The following is a 20,332-nucleotide window of genomic DNA, read 5'->3' as shown; positions in this document are numbered from 1 at the left end:
GTCCACTATACCCTTTATTTAGACAGCAAGGATGTTTAAATATATGGATCTATTTGTAATTGTTTATTTAGAAAATATGGATGTTGTGCTCGTTCCTGTTGCAACAGCGTAGATGGACCCTGAGGTTCCTCTTTTGGCCCCCTTCAGTTTACATTTAATTTTCTGGCTACGCCTCTGGTGGGGGCTGCTAACGCAACAGCTGAGGCAGATCTGCAGCTTGATTGCAGCACTCAGCAGACCCCAACATAATTGATGACCTAATTGAAAACCAGGAGGAGGAGGAGGACGCAGAGACGGGCTCCAATCAGAAAAGTTTACTTGTTCCTACCAGTCCCCCCCTCATACACACGCACACAGCTGAGGGCATTGATGTGAGCGCTTTCAGTTTTTTACGCGCACTTCTTCCCCCTCATCTCGCACCCTCACACACGGAGCACCTAATCCACCTTCGCACCTTTTGTTTTTACAGCGCGTCTCTTTTCTTTTTCCTTTTTTTCCCTCCCCTCCTGCAAACTTTTTCCTCCGTCTCTTAATGAATGATTCTGTGTAGCTGTAAAACTTCCAAAGCGAACCCGGATTGCTCTTCTACGCGACCTCACCTCCGCACATCTCCGCTCAAGTTCAAACCCCAGCAGGACTTCAGGCGCACTTGGAGTAAAACCCACCCGGCGAGGAAAAACCTGATCCTGTGCGCAGCCACGGCCGAAGCGAGCGTCACCATGAGTCTGAAAGCTGACTCTGAGCCCAACAACAACGTCTCCATCGAGGAGGAGGTGAGTTGACCCTGGATTATCTTTGTTTTTGTCAGTTTATTGGGTTTTTGCAGGACTTGGACCCGGTCATGTTGGAGCTTCCGGCCCCTCTGAAGAGCCTGGGCTCCTCACTGAATGAAAGGAAATTAATATTTGCTGGTTTTTATAGAGGTTAGGAAATATGCAGTTTGAATCGTATATAAACGGTGTAGTAGGCCTATTTATCATTTTATCTATTAATATTTTAAAATGGATTTTAAGTAATAATAAAAATACAATCTTGAATTACCTAGACATCTTTTACACTCTTAGCCTAAAGGGTTTATTTATAATTTTCTATTGTTTTGTTTTTTTTATTTTCCCTTTTTGTGCATTTTTGTTTTACATAAAAGTATGAATTTGTATTATATTTTCTCCCACTAGCCTTGAATACTGTTTCGTTGGGACCAACCACGTATCAATTGCTTTACTGTACATTTTAATCTTTTAAAAATGGCTGCATTTATTTTAACCTTCATTTTAACATTCTTTTACACCCATCTGTCATTTAAAAAAAATAAAGCTTCATTATATAGATGTCTTTCTTTAGTGTAATAAAATATTAGGCAATAATCCTATTTTTATTTTTTTTTACTGAGTGATTAAATGATCTCCCTTACGATAAACCGTTTTAAAAGATACCCGTATTCTCTCTGTGCGGCCAGCTTTATTTCCTCTTTAATGGCTCCTTGTGGAGAAGCTCTAAAGGAAGCAGTGAGTCTTCTGTTGGTCCTCCTTGGTTGCCATTGTCCTATAACAAAGCCTTTTTGGGCCACTTGACTTTTCTTTCTTTTTTTTTTTTCCTTGCTGCTAATTTGCTTTGCATGCATCCTTCCTCATTGTCTTTAGAAGATGAAATGTGTGGTTAAAATGGAGGAAGAGGAAAACATTTTGGAAAAATGCTTTAACATTTTTTTTCCCTGACCATATTAGAATTAAATTATAATTCTAAGTTTACATCATTAGGTTTGCACTTTTAAGGCAGTTAAATTCATAAACTGTAGAATAAATGGAAACATCTACTTCATTGTGTCCTTGTTAATCTGGTATTAATCTTCTGTATACACTGACATGTAAAAGGAGCTGAGAACCGCTGTCGTTTAGCACCTGAAAAATGTTGGACGGACAGGGCAGGGGCGACTGGTCGGAGGAAGGAAATTGTGTCACGCTGTGCACTGTTGTCCAACGCTGTTCCTCTTGCTGCTCCATTGTGCTGAAGGCCTCCCTGCCGACTGAGGACTAATGGGCCTTTATTCTGTCGGCCATGCTGGAATAAGGACGCTTGCTGTCCAGTCAAGGGGGGCCATGGGTCTTTCAAGGGGATCAAAGATTCCACTTTACATATAGGCAGCCTGAGCAAATTTTATCACTGGGGGGGAAAAGGGCAGAAACATTTTAACTCTATTAAATCAAGCTAATGTGTCCTGACAACGTGATTTCTAGTCCAATGCAGAGATGGGATTTGGGTATTAGGGTTTTCTGTTTAACAGGAAGGAGAATATTGAAACTTTTCTAATATCTGATCTTACTTTCTCTGCCTTTGGATGGAGTAAGAAATATTTAAACATTTCTCTGCATTAATGCATCCTTTTGCCATTTATAATTCCAGCTGATGCATGCTTTCCCTTTTGCTGTCCTTTTTTTGCTACTAGAAACAATGTCCTGCTACAATAGTTACATTAATTGGCTATAGTAAAATATTGAAGACCATATTTTTTTGGTATATATGAATTTTTTCTTTTGAGTCTGCTTATACAATTTTCCTGTTGGCCATTTTTTTTTTTTATCTGTCCCCATATCACACAGCGTTTGCCCCGCCTTTGGTTTGTTAACGAGTTAATTGCAAAGAGATGAAGAAAAACCATTGAACTATTATACAGTTCAGTATTTTTTCCTCAATTGTATTAATATCAAACTGAATCTGATATTTAACTGTGGAGGTGGACTATAAACTTGAAGCCTTTTATTTTTAAAACAAATATAAAGGAGATTTAAGGAATGTATAAATGTTGTTCCAAGGTCTTTTGTTTTATATTTCAAGTAAAATTGAGGTTTCACATTTATTCACAAAACTGCATGCATCTGTTTTTGAAACAAGGCTTTAAAATGACCAGTTTCATTATTTTTCCTTATTTGCAGGTTCGAACTCTGTTTGTCAGCGGTCTACCAGTTGACATCAAACCACGGGAACTTTATCTTCTTTTCAGACCTTTTAAGGCAAGTTGCAGCACATTTCTTAGGATAGTCCACTGGTTTTTACTGAAGCTTGCAGCGTTTAAATGGAACAAATTTGTCACCATTTTTCAACAAAAAAAAAAAGCTGCTGTTCACAAGCTTCTGGGGCAAATTCATGGAAAATAGTTATGAAGGGATTATGTGCAGAGGGGCATTCCTGTAATGTTTAGGAACTTTCATCTGAAGTGCAGGTACATTTATTTTTTTAGCCACTAATCATTTCAATCTAGTAAATGACTCGTCTAATGCTAGGCTCCAGAACGAAGGTCTCTCTGTTTAAAGTTTCTCTATTAAAGGAAGTTTACACATTTGCATATATGGAAATCAGGTCACATCATTGTTAAACTATTACGCTTTTTTTTTTTTTTTTTTTCCTTTCCTTTCTCGGCCCAAGTTCCATAAACACCCCACCTCCTCCCACCGTTGTCCTAACGAACCAAATTGGAAGTGTTGTCCCTCGCACATGGATGGTCCTGTGGAATGTGTAAATGAGTAGCTCTTGCGATTGGCCAAGCGATTTTTCTCTGACCCAGCTCACACACAAGCAGGGAAATTTGGACATGCACCTCAAACATTTGCACATTGTGAAACAATTTTTTTTTTTTTAACTACAACTTTTTTTTTTTTTTATTTTGCAATTGTTTAGCTTTTATTTCATCATGAGGCAAACACAGCTCCGTGTTTGGGAGCTGCTTCAAGCAGATCTTGCAGGGAAAAGAAATTGATTTTGAAGACAAGGGTGATTTCCTCCTGATTTATTGAAGCTGTTGCATATTTTTTTTTTTCTTTTTTTGCCATACACCACCATGGGTAAATTACATTTTCTATGCTTATGGGTCTTATTTGGAAGCAAACCACCTTCCTATGGTTATAGAAAAATGCTTTTATATTGAGTTTGTCCTATTATAACCATCCTTAATGCTGTTTTGAATGTTAAACCTATTGTTCTATGTTTTTTTTTCTATGCTCTATGAGCTGCCTTGGAGCTCGTCTGCCTGGCTGTGTGTTTCCTGGACGGGGCCGCCTTTTACAGCTGCTTTTTGTATCTCTGCTTCTGTCTCCTTGAACCCCAGTCGGCCTCTGCAGATGGCCGCTCACACTGAGCCTGGTTCTGCTGGAGGTTTCTTCCTGTTAAAAGGGAGTTTTTCCTCTCCACTGTCGCTACAAGCATGCTTAGTGTGGGGGATTGTATTTGAGTCAATGAGTCAATGCAATCAACTGGTTTTCCTTAGATAGAAAACTTTGTATCAATTTGACTGTATGATCTGGTTGAACTGTAAAGTGCCTTGAGATGACATGTGTTGTGAATTTGGCGCTATATAAATAAACTGAATTGAATTGAATTATGTAGATATTAAGGTTTTGAATACCAATATTTTTTTTCACCAGTTAATCGAATGATGATTTTTGTATTTTTGTTGCTCTTTTGTTACAAATGCAAAAGGAAGTTCTATGATTGATTGACTTGATGGTGCCTTAAGGCAGATTTGGCTTCATATAGTGAGATGTTTTATGCCTGACCTCCTCCATGTGACTTCAGGGTGGATAATTGGCTATCTTTTTCCCCACAGGGTTATGAAGGGTCACTGATTAAGTTAACATCAAAACAGGTGAGGTACTCTCCACCAGCTCTGAAGCTCTTCTGATACCCAGATGGATTTGTCATTTGCTACTTAACTTTTATTTTATTGAGAATTTAATTTATTAAAGTTTGAGGTGAGTTGGCATTTTACAACGCATTTCTTTTGTCTTGCAGCCTGTCGGGTTTGTAACTTTCGACAGTCGCTCTGGAGCTGAAGCTGCAAAAAATGCTCTAAATGTAAGCGGCAAGTTTGAATTCACCCGAGTCAATTTCTTGAAGAGTTTAGAAAATTTCTCCCCTATTTTTTATTTTTTTTTTTCCCATCTTCTAAATCTGTTGTGCTAACCTGTTTGTTTAAACCTCAAAATGATTGGAACTTCATTGTAAGAAACGTCATCTCTCCCTCTGAAATTTCTCAAAGCCGACCCGTTTTGTCTCTTACAACTCAATGGCAGGGCCATTTTTGGAAAGAGGCCAGAATCCTGTAGCCTTACGGTAGTTTACTTTGACCTTGATACACATTCTTCTTAGTCTAATAGCTCTCCTCAGTTTTGCATACCACTGCTTTACTGTAATACCTGTCCTATAGCCACATGTGTAGTTATTTGGACACATCATTAGTAGTGTAACCTCTTATTTTTGTCACCCCATAGCCCACGTTGGCAGTATCTAACACTTCTCTCTCATAGCTTAGCATTCCTTAGGAGCATCACCTCTTAGACACACTAGAAGTCACACACACACACACAAAACACATACACCAAAATACTACTCACCTGCATGTGGGCACAATGCTTAGGGCACAAAACACAAAAGCAGGGTTAAACCACCAAAAATAAATGACAATATCTCGCTGTTGGCCTCCTTTTCCCCTCATCTCCTTCTCCTTGTGGCTCACAAGGAAAACAAGATGGGAGCGTGTGGAAATATCAGAAGTGTATCCTTCAGATCTTTGAAAGATGCACCCTGACTATTGAAACACAGTTTTAGGGAAGGGGGGGCCAGGTGAGACTGCTAAACTTTAACCCTCCCCCCCCAATGAACTCAGCTCGCCTCCCTTACAACCATGTCCTCCTCCCCCTCCTCCGTCTCTCCTCCCAGGGTATCCGTTTTGATCCCGAAAGCCCCCAGACCCTGCGCTTAGAGTTTGCTAAAGCCAACACGAAGATGGCAAAGAGTAAGCTGATGGCCACACCGAACCCCACAAATATCCACCCTGCTCTAGGAGCACACTTCATTGCACGGGACCCATGTAAGTTCTACAGCTGCACTACTCTAGGCTCTCATCCACACTCACCTTGGCAGTGTCAGTGCTCAGTGGCCCTGGTTGCCCTCTTTAAGATCTGAAGATGTTTTGGGATTACTTGGTTTGGGAGGGGAATCAGCAGTTTCTAACAAATTAAAGGACTAACTCACCTTCACATGCATGTGTCATCGCTATTCTTTATTCAGTTGCTTTGCTTCTGTACAGCTGGGGAAATTCCACTTGCAGGTTTTGGTCTGCAGTGACATCTCTGCTCTGTTTGCCTAAACATCTGCTTGATTCATTAGGTTGAGACTGGTGGTGGTTGACAAGTGCTACAGTTAATGTCAGGGTTTCTTTCAGATAAATTTACTGTTGTGGGGTAAAACTAAAGCTGGCTTTAAAGCCGCAGGATTTTAAATTACAGTAAATCTTCTACATTTCCTTCATTTTCTTGATGCATTTTTAAAAAAAAGCCATTTGCTTCTGTTTTTATTTAAATGATGTGGAATGACTATCTTGAAATTATATTTTCAGCTATATAAATTGACAGTGGGATCCACCTGTGGTGGATCCGTAACAAAGTCATCAGACTTTCTGTCATATTTTTATCATGTTTGGTAATCGGCCTCTATTAGAAATATGCGAGTGTGCATCTATTTGAGCAGCTGTAGCAGTGCAGTCAGTTTTTCTATTGCCATTCTTTACATCCTCAGATGATCTGACAGGGGCGGCATTGATCCCAGCATCACCAGATGCCTGGACTCCGTACCCCCTGTACACCACAGAGCTGACCCCAGGCCTCCCCCACGCGGCCTTCACCTACCCGGCAGCTGCTGCTGCCGCTGCAGCCCTCCACGCCCAGGTGAGGGAGCAACCGGTGTGTTTCTCTTCCTAAAGCTTTAATACTCTGGACACTATGGAGTTTTGTATCTGATGTATAAATTAAAAGGGAAGCTGAAATCAAATTGATGATAAAATGTTGTTGTTGTTTTTTTTTTTTTTTTCCTTTACCCAGATATCTGCTGTGCTGGGGTTAAACCTAGTCAAAATATGAATGGAAGTTCAAAGACTAAATGATAGTAACTGGACATGCCTCTATTAATTCTTCATGGTTTAGACTTGATGGTTTTTTAACACTCTAAGGTTTTGGTCTATGTTGACATGACGGCAAACATTTTCTCTAGATTTGCGGCCAATATCGCATCCCAAAGGTGCTCAATAGATTGCAGTCTTAAATGTGGAGCCTGGTGTCTATTAATTTAACGTAATTTATCTTGCGCTACTGGAAGTCGCAGTCAGAAGATGGCTACACTGGACTAAAGGATATGGCCATCGACAGCAATGGTACAAACCATGTTCAGTCAGTGCTAATTTGGACCCTTCAATCTAAATATCACAGCTTATATTGACTGTCCAGTTTCCTGTTCTTGGCAAACATGGAGACCCAGTGTGGTTTTCTGCTGGTTCTCTTCTACTTTAAGGTGTTGTCTTATACCCCATTTACACTACCCTCTAAAAACCTATCCGTGCCGAGCTTGGATCAGTTAACCGTGCCCGGCTCTGTTCCTTACGACCATTTACACACCGTGCTAGCGCGGCTCCTCGCCTCCTAGTGACGATCTACGGTACTACTGCTCTCTAGAGGTAAACAAGCATATCAACTTGGTGGTGCCTGTAACATTCAGGAAGTTATGATGTTGTGATATTTCGTTGTTTGAGGAGAGTCGGGTGAAGAAGGCAGCCTTTGGATTTACTTTTGGGAAGTGGATACGACAAACGATAGTCTAATCAGGGCTTACAGATGCAGGAAACGACAGACGTTGAGGTTCATCACACTGCTTGGCAGAATAATCACTGGAAATCATGTGGCACCATAGGGACGCCAGTATTTTTATGAATGTCTGAAAATTCATGATTATGGAGATGATGCGGTCTGCTCATGCGCTCTTTATCTAAGAACGGTGCCAGAACTGAACTAGTACCATGTTAGCGCAGGTCGGTTGTGTCTGGCACGGTCCGGTTCAGTTGTGCGTACCATTCACACGGCACGGTTTCAAAAGGGTAGTGGAAACTGGGCTTTGAAGTACGTTTTAAAAAAATAAAAAATAAAAATTTCAGTTGGTTATTCTGAACCAGTCTATTCTAACATCAAGACATTTACAGCCACAACTGTCAGACCATTCTGTTAACCTGGGTTGTTTTGTGGAAACGCCTACTAGATAAGCACTTTGACAGGTTCAGATCAACACTTTCTGCAAGTCGTCTTCATAACAGGGTGCCGGTCTCATACTCCAGTCCTTAAGGGCTGCTATCCTGGACTTTTAGATGCATCTGTTTCAACATCCTTCACTCTAATGTGAGCTCATTGGCTGAGCCTGACTGCTGTTAGTGAAGTAGTTTAGCCACTTGTTTCAGGTGTGTAGGAGACGATTGTTTTAATGCATTGAGTTACTGCCCTGTGATTTGCTAGATGGCAAATTAAGTGGCGTTTTGAGTTTTTGCAGCAATAAATGCCTTTATAGGCCTTTGCAAAGGGGTTTCTCACCTGATACCGATTGTTACTTGAATATTTTATTTTTTTAACCTATTGGAAATGGATACAACTTTCTTCCTTTAATGGCACATGGTTCATCCCTTTTTTTTATTATTGGTTGTGGAATGAAAATGTAATCTGTAAGCTGAAGGTATTCTTGGAATACAAAAGACAAGTATTTTACTTGAAGGCACAGTTCTACATTTTAAGCACTATAGTGGCACTTCTCAAGATCTAAGCCTCATTCTTGCAGCAAAAAAGGATCATTGCATGTTCAGATAAACCCACACAGCATTTGCGTCATCCTGACGGCTGTGCTCATGCTACAGCTACAAATAAAGTATTGGACAGGACCTGTAGCAACAATAGCAATGGAAAATATTTCTAACATTGGGTCATTTAAATTTCACTGCCAGCTAACTTCCTCCAGGGTAGTGCTGCTTCAGAGTAGGGTGTCAAAGTCTGACTCCAAAAGCAGAAGAATGTCAGGTATTTACTTGGAGAAATTGTCAGACCTGTTGATCTTCACTTGAGGTGCCAACTAACTGTCCACCTTGTGGTTGGAGCTGCCATAATGGAGGAGGGGAGAGGGAGCACTTTTAATTACGTTCTGATGAAAGATCCTTTAAGGGCCCTGGGCTCTGCAAATGTTCCTCTACTGACGCCTGTAGTGCCATTAGGCAGCAAAGGTAGAAGTCCCTAAAGGTCTCCTAACCGTATATTAAATCTGCTTGGTTGTGCAATTGTAGCATGAAGGGAAACAAGCTCGGGACACATCCTACTGATGAGGTTTATACAAACCCAAATATGCTAGCACTGTGAAAATGCCTGGACATAGCGGTTCAGTTCTGCACGTTAGCTTCTTGTTAATTACTTGGACCATTGTCCTTGTTAAGCAGCTACGTGCCCCACATTCCCATGGCGTTAGTGAGCTGGGCTTAAAGGGACAGTCCCCTAAATATTACCTCTCCAAAGCCAGATTTCAAATGGTTCTGCAACAGTTGGAACTAAATTTTGGTTTTGGTGTGGTGTACATGACTTTGTTTGTGTTTCTTTAGATGCGCTGGTACCCTACCCCTTCTGAGACTTCCCAGCCTGGATGGAAGTCCCGGCAGTTTTGTTAAATATTTAGTGAGTAATGCTCTTCCTCACTTGTAAATCAGTATTCAATGCAAAAAAATTGGTAACCTTGTTTGAAGTGAAAAGAAAAACTTAATTACTTTTTGGCATTGAGGGGGCCTGACTGTTAATAAGATTTTTAGTTAGAAAACCAAACATTTTGTCCAACCTGACCCAAAAATCTGTTAAGAATAAGGGGAAAAAAGACCTCAAAGGGCAGGATGCAGATTCCAGCAATTGACTGATGCTTTAGAATAACTCAATTATCAATGAAAAGGTGACTTATTTCACAAACTGGATTCACAATGTATGTGTGTAATATTTCAATTTGTTCATCTTGATTATGGCTTACAATGAATCAAACCACAAACCAGTCATCTTTAATGTTTACGATTAATAAAAACTCTTAAAGATCTTAACTAGATGTGGATTTGGTGTACAGCACTTGCACTCTGTTTTTCCTGTGCTGGTATTTTGAATTGGGATATAGTGTGAAATGAAGATGTTAAAGGTATAGTCCGGACATATTAAATTGCAGTCCTGGAGGTCTGGTGTCCTGCACGTTTTGGATGTCTCTGCTCACACACGTGGATCTAATCGCAGAGTTACCTTCTCTGTATGCTGTCAAGTTCATCAGTTCTGCTAATGACCTGATTTTTGGGCCCAGGCCTGAATCAGACAGTCATCTTAAAGATGTGAGACACTAATGCTAGAGGACCGTAATAGGAAGCAGGGTGCAGTGGATGATCCTTTGGCTTCGAGTTCCTGGGGAGGATCAGATCATTTGGTTGTCTCACATGCCAGTCTTTGTGCTCCCTAACACCATTGTACATCCTTGTTCGTTGCTAGATTCTTCTTGTTGATCCTCTTTACTGTTTATGTATCCAGTGGATTTTAAAGTTTGCTGATATTGAATTTGACAGTGTAGTGCACATATTATCTTTTGCTAAGTTTTTATCGCCAAGCGACATGGACAGACGGTAAACAGAGCTGTGTTGGGAACAAGCACACACGTTCTAGTTCCCATGAGGAGTTGAAGAGCAGAAAGGGTGGTCTTGTGTTTTGCTGCTATTTGAATGCACTATATTCTCCATGGGTTTTGGGCCAGCTAGCTAGTTGAACAGCAATAGTGGATTGAAGCACACTGATTTTAGGCAGAGTGGACCGTTGCATGAGTATCCTGCAGCAAATGGAAAATTTTAAAATAACAATCCCATTCAAAGTAGATGGCTTTAACTTTAAAAGTAATAAAGTGGCTCCCAGAGTGAATCAGGAAGCTTCACACTGGACACCAAGCAATTTGCATTCAGTAGTCCTGTCAATGACAAAGATGAAATGTGAAACTTCTTCAAATAAAAGGTATTTTAGATCTCTGAACTGCAGTCAAGTTTTCTTAAAGCTGCAGCTACCCCTGATGGCTGTTCGTTAGAAATAATTGCATACAGCAGCCTTTTTGGAGGTTTCCTATGATTTTCAAAATTTTTGCATGATAGTGTAGGCCATTTATGCAGTCTTGGCATGTCGGTACAAAAACCTAACTTTAGTTTTCTGAGAAACTAAATTTTGTGCTTTCATTGGCTTGCAAGCCATAATCGAGTTGACTCAAATATTTAAAACGGATATATTCAGTATTTTAATTAGTAAAGCACCTATATGGAATGGTCTAGTTTACCAAACATGCCTTACTTGTCCTGGAAAATATTGTTGCAGTTGGTTTTGACTTGGTGCAAAAGATTATTTACAGCAGCAGGGGGGAACTGTTCCAGAATATAAGCAGATTATAGCAACCCCTAGTTTTAAAATACCTGTTTTATCATTGGACCTCTTTAGAAACATACCACATGTTGTTGGAGCAGTTTTTAAACTATTAGAACATTTCCAGCAGGCACGTAAGAAACACTGTGGTGCAAGTTGGGATGTGTATAAATCAGTTTAAATCAATTTTAAACTATTTGTTGCAGGTTTTTAGGAAAAATCAAAAGGGTTAAAGTAGCTGGTATCGGTCTCTTTGAAACTAAATGGAACATAGAAAACAGTTTTAAAGTTCCTAATCGGAGCATAACCCACTCATGACAGGCCTTTTCTCCATTTCTAGCAAATGGTAAAGTGGATTTATATCTTTCAAAGACTTTCTTCCCAGTTGAATTAGCAGGATGTTTATAACAAGGAAAAAATGTAATGGTTGAGGAAAAAATTTTCACCTACTTGAGAAATCTGTAACCACTGTAGAATACATGCCAGCCCCAGTGGGGGCGCTGTTACACTCATACATATTGCAAGGTGCAAACAGCAAAATGAAATGGCAGCACAGCAGTTCATGAGTTTTAGAGGATGGAGAGAACTCATCATTTTGACAAAAGGTGTTTTGTGTCCACCAACAAATGCAACACCAGCAGTTAAAATCTGCCCTCTCATGTTCCTGGTTCAAAGATGTGTAACCAGACAAGTGTAGTTTTTTTTTTGTTTTTTTTCACACCAATAATCGTAATAAACTCCTTCATGCATAGACCTATCATCGTGTCAGTGCCAATGGGTCTAACAGGGAAGGTGCCTTTAATAAAAGAAAATAAATGAATAAATAAATGCTCAAATGTACTACGGAATATTAGGGCCAGGCTACAGATTTTATTTTTATTTTGAGAATAAAGTTGGAATATTACAAGAAGTCATCATACCACAACCCATTACAGAAATAAACCTTTTACGGTAGATCCAACCAGCACCCCTGAACATCAACAGTCCACATCCTGTCCAATTTGATGCTGATGTTGCTAAAAGATGTCCTTATTTGTGAAACCGAAGCCAAAGTATAACTTCACATGATGTGCAAAATTCCTGATTTTTAGGGAAAGCGATGCTTCTTGTAAGAGTTGTCATAAAATACAACTTTATTATAATTTTGACTTTTCGTAGTGTTACGACTTTATTCTCGTAATGTTATGACTTTATTCTTGAAATAGAAAAAAATCTGTAGCCTTGCCCTAATACTGTCGTACAAATGAGCTTGACTTGTATAAACTGGGAGAAAAATGAAGAATTATGAACCCATCCAGGTTATCCTTACAATCCGGTATGATATATAAGCTCTATACCACTTCCAGATTTATTCATCCTATTAAGTCCTATGCAGAAGGTGAAGACTAGCTAAATGTAGTTTCTGCTGTAAATGTTCTCATGCATCAAAAATCTAACCTACCAAACTATTTAAAACTGCAACATCCTGATCTCAGTCTCTAGGTTCTTAAACTGGCTTCCATCTTGATATTGTCAGTAATTTTTTCCTGATGCATTGTTACAGTGTCAGCTTTTAGCTGAAGATTTTACGTCTTTAATACTAACCTGTCTTTTCCTGGTGTTCTTTTCAGGCCTCTGGGAACCACACCTTTATCCACCTGAAGTGAGGTTTGCCATGCCCTCGTTAACTTAAACAAGTTTATTTAATGGACAGATGTGCATTGTTATAAACAGTATTTATCTCCTTCCAGTTGTCTCTGGGGGGAGTTGGAGTTAAAACAATCTTGCTGTCGACAATCTGAACTTATCCTTGGCAACTACTGCGGTACCATTAGCACTTCAGATTAAAACTGAATTCATACAAACCCCATGGATCCTGCCTGCTGAGGAAAACTGAAGTCACTGTTTAATATTTCCATGGGTTGCCGCTGCTCCTAGGAGGTTTAGAGGCGTTAAGTCATTGCATGTTAGTCTTTTTGGCATGAATATAGAGCGCAGATTTCTGTGTATCCTAATTTTCTTAGTGTTTGTGTTGCCATTTGGCCTAGACAGCAAAATGTTTTGTTTCTTCCTGTAGCTCCTTTGTCTTTAACCTCTGTGCAAGTTTGGCTGTTGTGTAAATGGCTTATCTTGCATGGACCCTGTGAATGCATCCCTTCGTTTGAACAATCCCAGGCCTCTTTATCAGTGTATGTCATTATTTGAGCAAAGGAGTGCAAATGTTGTACTTTTTGCGTAATGTATATTTATGCATTTTTGTGCAACTAAATAATGAACCTATATAAGTTGGATGTTTAGTCGTCTCTTGTGTTTGGTGTTAATTTTCGATCCTGTATCCTGTTAAAGTAGTTTTAAAGAAAAAGTGCAATTTGTTTAAAGGGGACGTTGGAATTGGCTTGTGCCATTCTGCTAAAAAGAGATTGTTTTACAGCAATCTTTCAGAATGTGAAACTGGACTACAAATGTATAGGGTTGCTTTTTTTGGTGGGAGGGTAGGGATTTTGAAATGGGTAGCAGGATTAGACTGAAAGAATTTAGTTTGTGGTTTTGAAAATGTTTGTCCTTGTATCTGCTGTGCATAAGATGTTAAACACCCATCTTATGAATAAAATAAGTGAATGCATCCTTCTGTTTGTCATCTGTCCTTGCTTTTCACTGACCAAAGCTAATAACATTCAGACTATGGCAAGTCGAAAATGCAACCTGTAATTCTGCAGCGATCAGATGTTTGAATGAATTATTGATTCAAACTTGTCATTTGTAATGCACCACTGCATTAGTGTCTCTTTGCATCATTTGTGGAGCTGACCTCCACACTCTGCCCTCTGCTGTTCTTGGAAGATGCTGTGCTCAACCAACCGTGCTACATCCTCCAGGGACTGGACTGTACCGTGTGACCAGCTGCTATTCCAAACTCAGTTGCTGGTTAATCAAATGTGGCCAAATTTTATTGTACCTGTTTTAGGGATGTTTACTTTTTTGACAGACCCATCAAATTACTTTCAGTTGATCAATTAGCTTCTTGTCAAGAAAGCTCCAACACTCAAAAGTAAAGCTTTGGCATAGAAGGTACATATGTGATTCAATAGTCTTCCATGGAAGGGAAGTTGACTCATTAAAATTAAATGTTCTTGTTCTGGGGTTAAAGTGAATAGATGGTATCCAGCCTCTAAACAAACCTCTTTGAATATTGTCCTAAAACTGGCATGGCTATCTCATGAGGTAAATGATCTGAGGATTTATCCATTTGACCTTTATTAAAAAACAGGTCATTTAACTTCACTTTCAAACAATATTTGAATTGACAGGGAATCAATATGAAGTGTCTGTAGGGTGGGGGGGGGGTCTGATGGACTTGAATCTCTTTCAAGGACAAGAACTGCATGTCACATCTCTATAAAGGTACATATCTTTTCAAGAACCTTAACACGGTCTAGTCTGCTTTAAGAGGAAAACGATCTAGAACTACAAGCTGCTTAAATACACATTTTCACGATGAGCTAAAGAAAAATTGGTTAATGCAAGTGATCTCTTTATGAAATCTTGAATTTTATAAATTCCCTTAGAAAACATGTTTATCATTAACCTCAAATTCCTCTGGGGGGGGTCTTCATTCCCCATTGAATTGGAGACATCTCCAGAGTGTACCCTGCCATATTGTCAAGTGGAAAACTGCATTAGTGCTGCAAAAATTATGCATGCATAGAGTATATATGGTTTGGCATAGACTTCAGAAAACATATATGCATTTCCTATTTTTTGTTTATCCGTATTTATGGAAATTTCTAAGTGTAACTGATAAAAGCTAGATGGGAAGGTTAAAAAGTGCAAAGACTTATTTTTATACAGGACTTTGTTGCCCCCTACGGATCAAAAATGTAAGGTGCAACTGAAAAGAGGCTGTTATAGTATCTGAAAGCCGTTTAATGCCAAAGCAGCTCAAACATTTTGGGGATATTTCTAGGTAACAGCTCTTAGTGCATGAATTCCACAATATATATTTTACAAAAAAATTGAATAGTGATGCATGTCTTACCTACACAAGCAAGTTTGGCTATTTTTTTCAGCAAAGTAGTGCTGATTATGTATTTTTAAATATCTCTATAGTATGCAGAAGTGACTATTTTCCAGACAGCTTTTGTATTCTGATCAGCGGTTACATGTTTAAATATGCTTGGCCTTGCATACCAGTTTTCTATGAATAATGCTTTAGGCTTGATTTTCAGGGAGAAGGTACTTTTATTTTGTCTAGTACCTATTTAGTTTAAGTTAATATAAACATATAAAACACAACATTCTTTTATGTCCAAGTACAATGCAAAAAAAAAAAAAAAAATCCTGTTGTAACAAAAAATGAACCTCAAAATAACCAAAAAGAGCTTTAACAATTAATCAGAACCCCTTTTAAAGTAACTACGGTTTCTTCAGTGGTGTTAATTGATTCATTTTAACGATTGGCTCTTATCAGTGATCAGGGGTAAGACAATAAAAAATGTAGGGTTTTTATTAATGTATCAAAACTAATATTTTGAACTATTTTAAGTCAGAATATAGAGCATATACGGTACTTGACTGCTCTTTAGTGAAAAGAACACATAAGAACTGCAATTTTTTTTTCTGCTTTAACCTGCAGATTTACTAGCAGTTCCTACAGATTCTAATAATAAAGAACTTGCCTCAAATTTGAGATTGTTTTACAGTTTTTAGAATCAAAAACACAAATATGTTAAAATGAGAATGTGTAAAAACCAAGAAACAGCTAATTATTTAATCTACATGGATGCAAAATAAGCAGAAAATAGTCATGTTTACCACTTTTTATTGTGCTCAAGCCTATAAAGTACAGCACATTTTAAAAGTATGATTACATGTTTAACTTTATTACAAACTTTGACATTTAAATGTTTTTAAAAATGTGTTTCTATTTGTAACCCAAGGGTGGGTTTTCTGGCTCAACATTCACAGTGACCGTGACATTGGTGCAGTATTTGTTGCTTTTGGCCGGTTTTGCAGGTTCTAAATCCTGATGGAATATTAACATGACATATCCCTGAATCATGTAAGCAGAGTGAAGCATGAAATGTGTATAGATTTATGGTAGACTGCTAAAAAAAAAAAAAAAAAAAATGCACATTACAGTAGTGTGGCTCTGCAAGCCGGATTCTGCTGATCTTTTTTTGGAGAAGTTTCTTTTGTTGATCCAGAGTTTCCTTTCTATTATTATTTTTTTCTTTTTTGCCTCTGGTGTCTAATACTATGTAATTGGATTTTTGCAGGTTTTTCTATAATCCATCACCATAGCAACCATTGCAGTTTGGCTTTGTTTTACACCCAATAGTAGTTCATCAACATCTCTCAATCTGAAATAATACACTAACTGCTTACTAAAGTATCAACCTAGTTAAAAAGTATGCACTGATACGGGCTAGGAGCAAGGACAAGAGAGAGGAGATGGAAATTCCTGCTGTCTATTCAATAAATCAGAATAGACTGTGTGAAATCTTTAGAAAACAGGTTAAAAGAAATTAAAGCCCAAGCAAGAAACCATTACACCACATTCCATATTGGGAGAGCAGTGTAATGTGTTTCACTGAAACATGGCTTAATGATCATATGCCAGACTTGAGTATTTATTTCTGTCAGGCTTTCTGACCATGTGATGAGACAGAGAAGCATCCTGGGCCTCCATAACACCTCAGCAGTGCTACAGGCTGATTGCCTCCATGCCACGCTGCATTGAAGCAGTCATTTCTGCAAAACGATTCCCGACCAAGTATTGAGTGCATAACTGTACATAATTATTTGAAGGTTGACTTTTTTTGTATTTGTAAGGGCAAACCCTTAATCAACAGTGATATGAAGGTACTGCAAAACAAGAAAAAAGAGCCTTCAGGAAGGGAGAAAGGGAGTTATTGAGGAACATACAGAAGCGACTTGAGGTCATGAAAAAAGAAACTTAGATGGTATATACTGTAGGAAGAAGATGAAACGAAAGCTTTAACAGAACAATATCAGACGTGTAGCGAGGGATGAAGAAGATTGCAGGCTTTAAGTAGAAGGAGGATCAAAGAAGTCTGGACAGAGCAATGAACTAAATATATTTTAAAACGGGTTCATTTCAAGAACAAGCTCAGCATTCTTATCTCCTGCTCACAATCAAATGTAAATCCCGCCCTCTTTCGATCTGAAGTATCTCTGTCACTCCTCAAATATTTCATCTTCCAAAGTGGATCCTCTAGCTTTTATGTATTTGTTCTCTGCCATTCAGTAGACGGTGCTGCTCCCTCCCCACTTATATCTGTCTCTAAAAATCATCTGGAAAAATTAAATCACCATTAGTATCCAAGTCCAGATGGTGTCACCCCGTGAGTCTTGAAGACCTGTGCAGAGGAGCTCTGGGGGGTTCCACAGCTCCTCTTCAACCTTAGCCAAGACCCAATGTTGTGGACGACTTCCTGCGTCATTCCAGCACCAAATAAAACTCAACCAACATTCCTCAATGACAGAGACTGTACTTCTTAAGGAGGCTTAGGTCCTTCAGTATTTGCAGCAAGATGCTGCATATCCTCTGAAAACCTGTTGAGGAGAGGGTGATCTCTTCCGCCATCATCTGGCAGGGTAACCACATCAGAGCAAGTAACTAAAAACAGCCCAACAAGCTGATAAAAAGGGTCTGCTCTGCTCTTGGAAATCCTCTAGAACATCTAGAGGGGATTTCACAAATATGATTTCTTTTTAAAATGAAGAACATTATGGAAAAAATGAGCATCCTCTTAGACAACTTTTATTGTCATTGTGTATACAGAGAGTGTATACAAAATGAAATTTCATTTTGTACAGCTTTCATGACATTTCCATTTTCATTTCTTAAAGTGCAGCAATGATCAAATGTAAACAATGTGGGAGATGGGAGTTGGGGAAGTTCAGAGAATTAAATATTTGTAGTCCAATTATGCAGTGTTTTGGTTTGGTGTTCACTAGAACCTGCCGTGCTGAACATATCCTACACCATGCATGTCTGATCTTACACTCTTTCCAGCTCTTTCCAGCAGACTGAAACACAAACCTTGTAACGGACATTGCAAAAGTTGAAATATAAATAAATGTTTTTCTTAAAATAAGTGCATTTTTTCTTGAATTGAGGAGGTAATTCCATTTGCCAATAGAAAAAGACAATTTACATTTAAAATAAGAAAAAGAAATTGCATTGTCTTATTTCAAGTGCATATTATCTAATTTTTCTATTCTATAGGCAAATCATCTTATTCACTTACTCAAATTAAGGATAAATAATTTTACTTATTTCTAGATAGTTTTTGCAGTGGCAGACAATCTCAACATTGTTAGTGGTGATTTTAACTGTTGAACAGATGGATTCCCAAAAAACAGCATATTAGATCATGCACCAGAAATAAAAACACACTGGACCACTGTGACAGTCTTTAAAGGATCATACCATGCAGCTTCATGACTTGTTGATCTGTCTGCTTCATCCCGTTTCAATTTAAGCCTGAAAACCTCTAAGCCTGAGGTTAGAACTGTGACCAGAGCAGTCAGATTAGAGGTTACAGTCCTGCTTTAGCTGCAAAGACTGAAATGATTAAAAGTTTCACACGCTAAAATAAATTTTCTTTTTTAGTTTTGTAAGGAAATGCATGTGTACAAACAAACCAAGACCATTCCCACACATAACAATAGACAAACATGGTCTTCACACATTAACACCATGCTAGTTAAGATCCACCACAGACTGCTCTTCTTGCTAAACTCAAGATGTAAAAGCCTCTTGAAAAGATGCTGATCATCTCTTTTTTTCGTATCCACCATGGCTGCACCTGAAGACAGAAGGACCATAGAGTACGTTCTGACCAGCTGTCTCACTGTGTGGTGTGGAGGCTGCAGAGCCTCAGACTGGAAAATAGTGGTGAGAACAGCAGAGATCATTGGGGCTCCTCTTCCCTCCATTAAAGACATTTCATCGCAGCGCTCCATATCCTGAGCTCGTAACATCATCAATGACCCCTCACACCCCCACCATGGACTGTTCTCCCTGCTGCCCTCTGAGAAGAGGCTTCACAGCATCCGATGCAGGTCCAGCAGATTCTACAACAGCCTCTTCACCACTGCCATTTGACTGCTGAACTGTTGAAAAAACTCTAAACCATGTCACAGACTCTGCATGACACTGATAACACAAAACCAAAATACTGCATAATTGCACCATACAGTATATATTAATGCCCTGAACTTCCATATTATTGCATTTTTGTACCATGTTTTTCTTTTTCTTTTCTCCTATACTGTTTACATTTGATCACTGCTGCACTCTATGGAATGGAAATGTTCATTTATTGTCTGAAAGCTTTACTAATCAAAATTACTTTTTATATACACTCTTTCTATACAAAATGACAATAAAAGTTGTCTAAGTCTAAAAAAACATTCACTTTTCTGTTTTCAGTTACTCTGCTATGAAACTAATAAAAATAAACACGTTTCCACTCTCTCAACCTGTCTTCTTATAATAAAAAAGAAAAAAAAGTCTTTCGAAAGTTGCAATTATACTTAGGTATTTTGGCTTATGAGACTAATTTGTATTGGTTTGCCCTATTAAAAATAGAGATTGGGTAAAAAAAACACTGCCAAATTAGATAGGTCGGTTTAGCCAAGAGATTGGTTGAACACATAACTTGCAACCCGATTAAAACCAAAAACTGTGGAAAAACTATTATGTTTGAATAAAAATGAATAAAACCTTTCATTTTGCTCATCATTGCCCCATTTGCACAAACACTTTCACTGTCTGCTTGAGTTTATTTCACTAAAATGTCAGAAAAACTGTGCACATTAAATTATTGCTCTCTTCTAAGACATTTTACACACAAAAATTAACTTACAAAAGATTTTATTATACACACCAATCATGAACAATTTCAAAGGAGCTTAAAAGGGGAAGAAATGAGAAAAACATCCATTATCTGACACGCTTTATCCCAAGTGGGTGCTGGTGCCTATCTCCAGCTGTCTACGGGCGAGAGGCAGGGTACACACTGATCAGGTCACCAGTCCATCGCAGTGCAACACAAACAGGA

The 20,332-nt window shown here is 38.7% G+C and overlaps 1 protein-coding gene across 12 annotated transcripts; it reads left to right on the top strand.

Moving 5' to 3' along the window:
• Positions 1-328: 328 nt before the first annotated feature.
• Positions 329-13,864, top strand: LOC119786460 (RNA-binding protein with multiple splicing 2). Of its 12 annotated transcripts, none has more exons than XM_038289835.1 (9): positions 337-773; positions 2,931-3,008; positions 4,598-4,636; positions 4,783-4,845; positions 5,710-5,860; positions 6,568-6,731; positions 9,446-9,518; positions 12,872-12,903; positions 12,992-13,097. In XM_038289835.1, exons 1-7 carry the CDS (start codon positions 537-539, stop codon positions 9,509-9,511), a joined length of 798 nt encoding a protein of 265 aa, XP_038145763.1. In that variant the 5' UTR covers positions 337-536; the 3' UTR covers positions 9,512-9,518; positions 12,872-12,903; positions 12,992-13,097. The 12 variants fall into 12 exon arrangements, with proteins under 12 accessions (XP_038145759.1, XP_038145758.1, XP_038145763.1 ...); XM_038289834.1 differs by having other exon boundaries at positions 12,872-12,908; positions 12,992-13,093; XM_038289838.1 differs by having other exon boundaries at positions 340-773; positions 6,568-6,716.
• Positions 13,865-20,332: the final 6,468 nt, after the last annotated feature.

The sequence above is a fragment of the Cyprinodon tularosa genome, unplaced genomic scaffold (assembly GCF_016077235.1).
Source record: "Cyprinodon tularosa strain WSP-4 unplaced genomic scaffold, ASM1607723v1 ctg272, whole genome shotgun sequence".
NCBI lineage: Eukaryota > Metazoa > Chordata > Actinopteri > Cyprinodontiformes > Cyprinodontidae > Cyprinodon > Cyprinodon tularosa.
The sequence above is the reverse complement of the archived record's forward strand: the minus strand, read 5'-3'. Positions and strand labels throughout refer to the sequence as shown.

Excerpts from the sequence above, each read along its gene's own strand:
- LOC119786460 (XM_038289830.1), top strand. The coding sequence starts at position 537 with ATGATTCTGTGTAGCTGTAAAACTTCCAAAGCGAACCCGGATTGCTCT. Across the intron at positions 3,009-4,597 it reads TTCTTTTCAGACCTTTTAAG|GGTTATGAAGGGTCACTGAT; the intron begins GCAAGTTGCAGC and ends TTTTCCCCACAG. Across the intron at positions 5,861-6,567 it reads CTTCATTGCACGGGACCCAT|ATGATCTGACAGGGGCGGCA; the intron begins GTAAGTTCTACA and ends TTACATCCTCAG.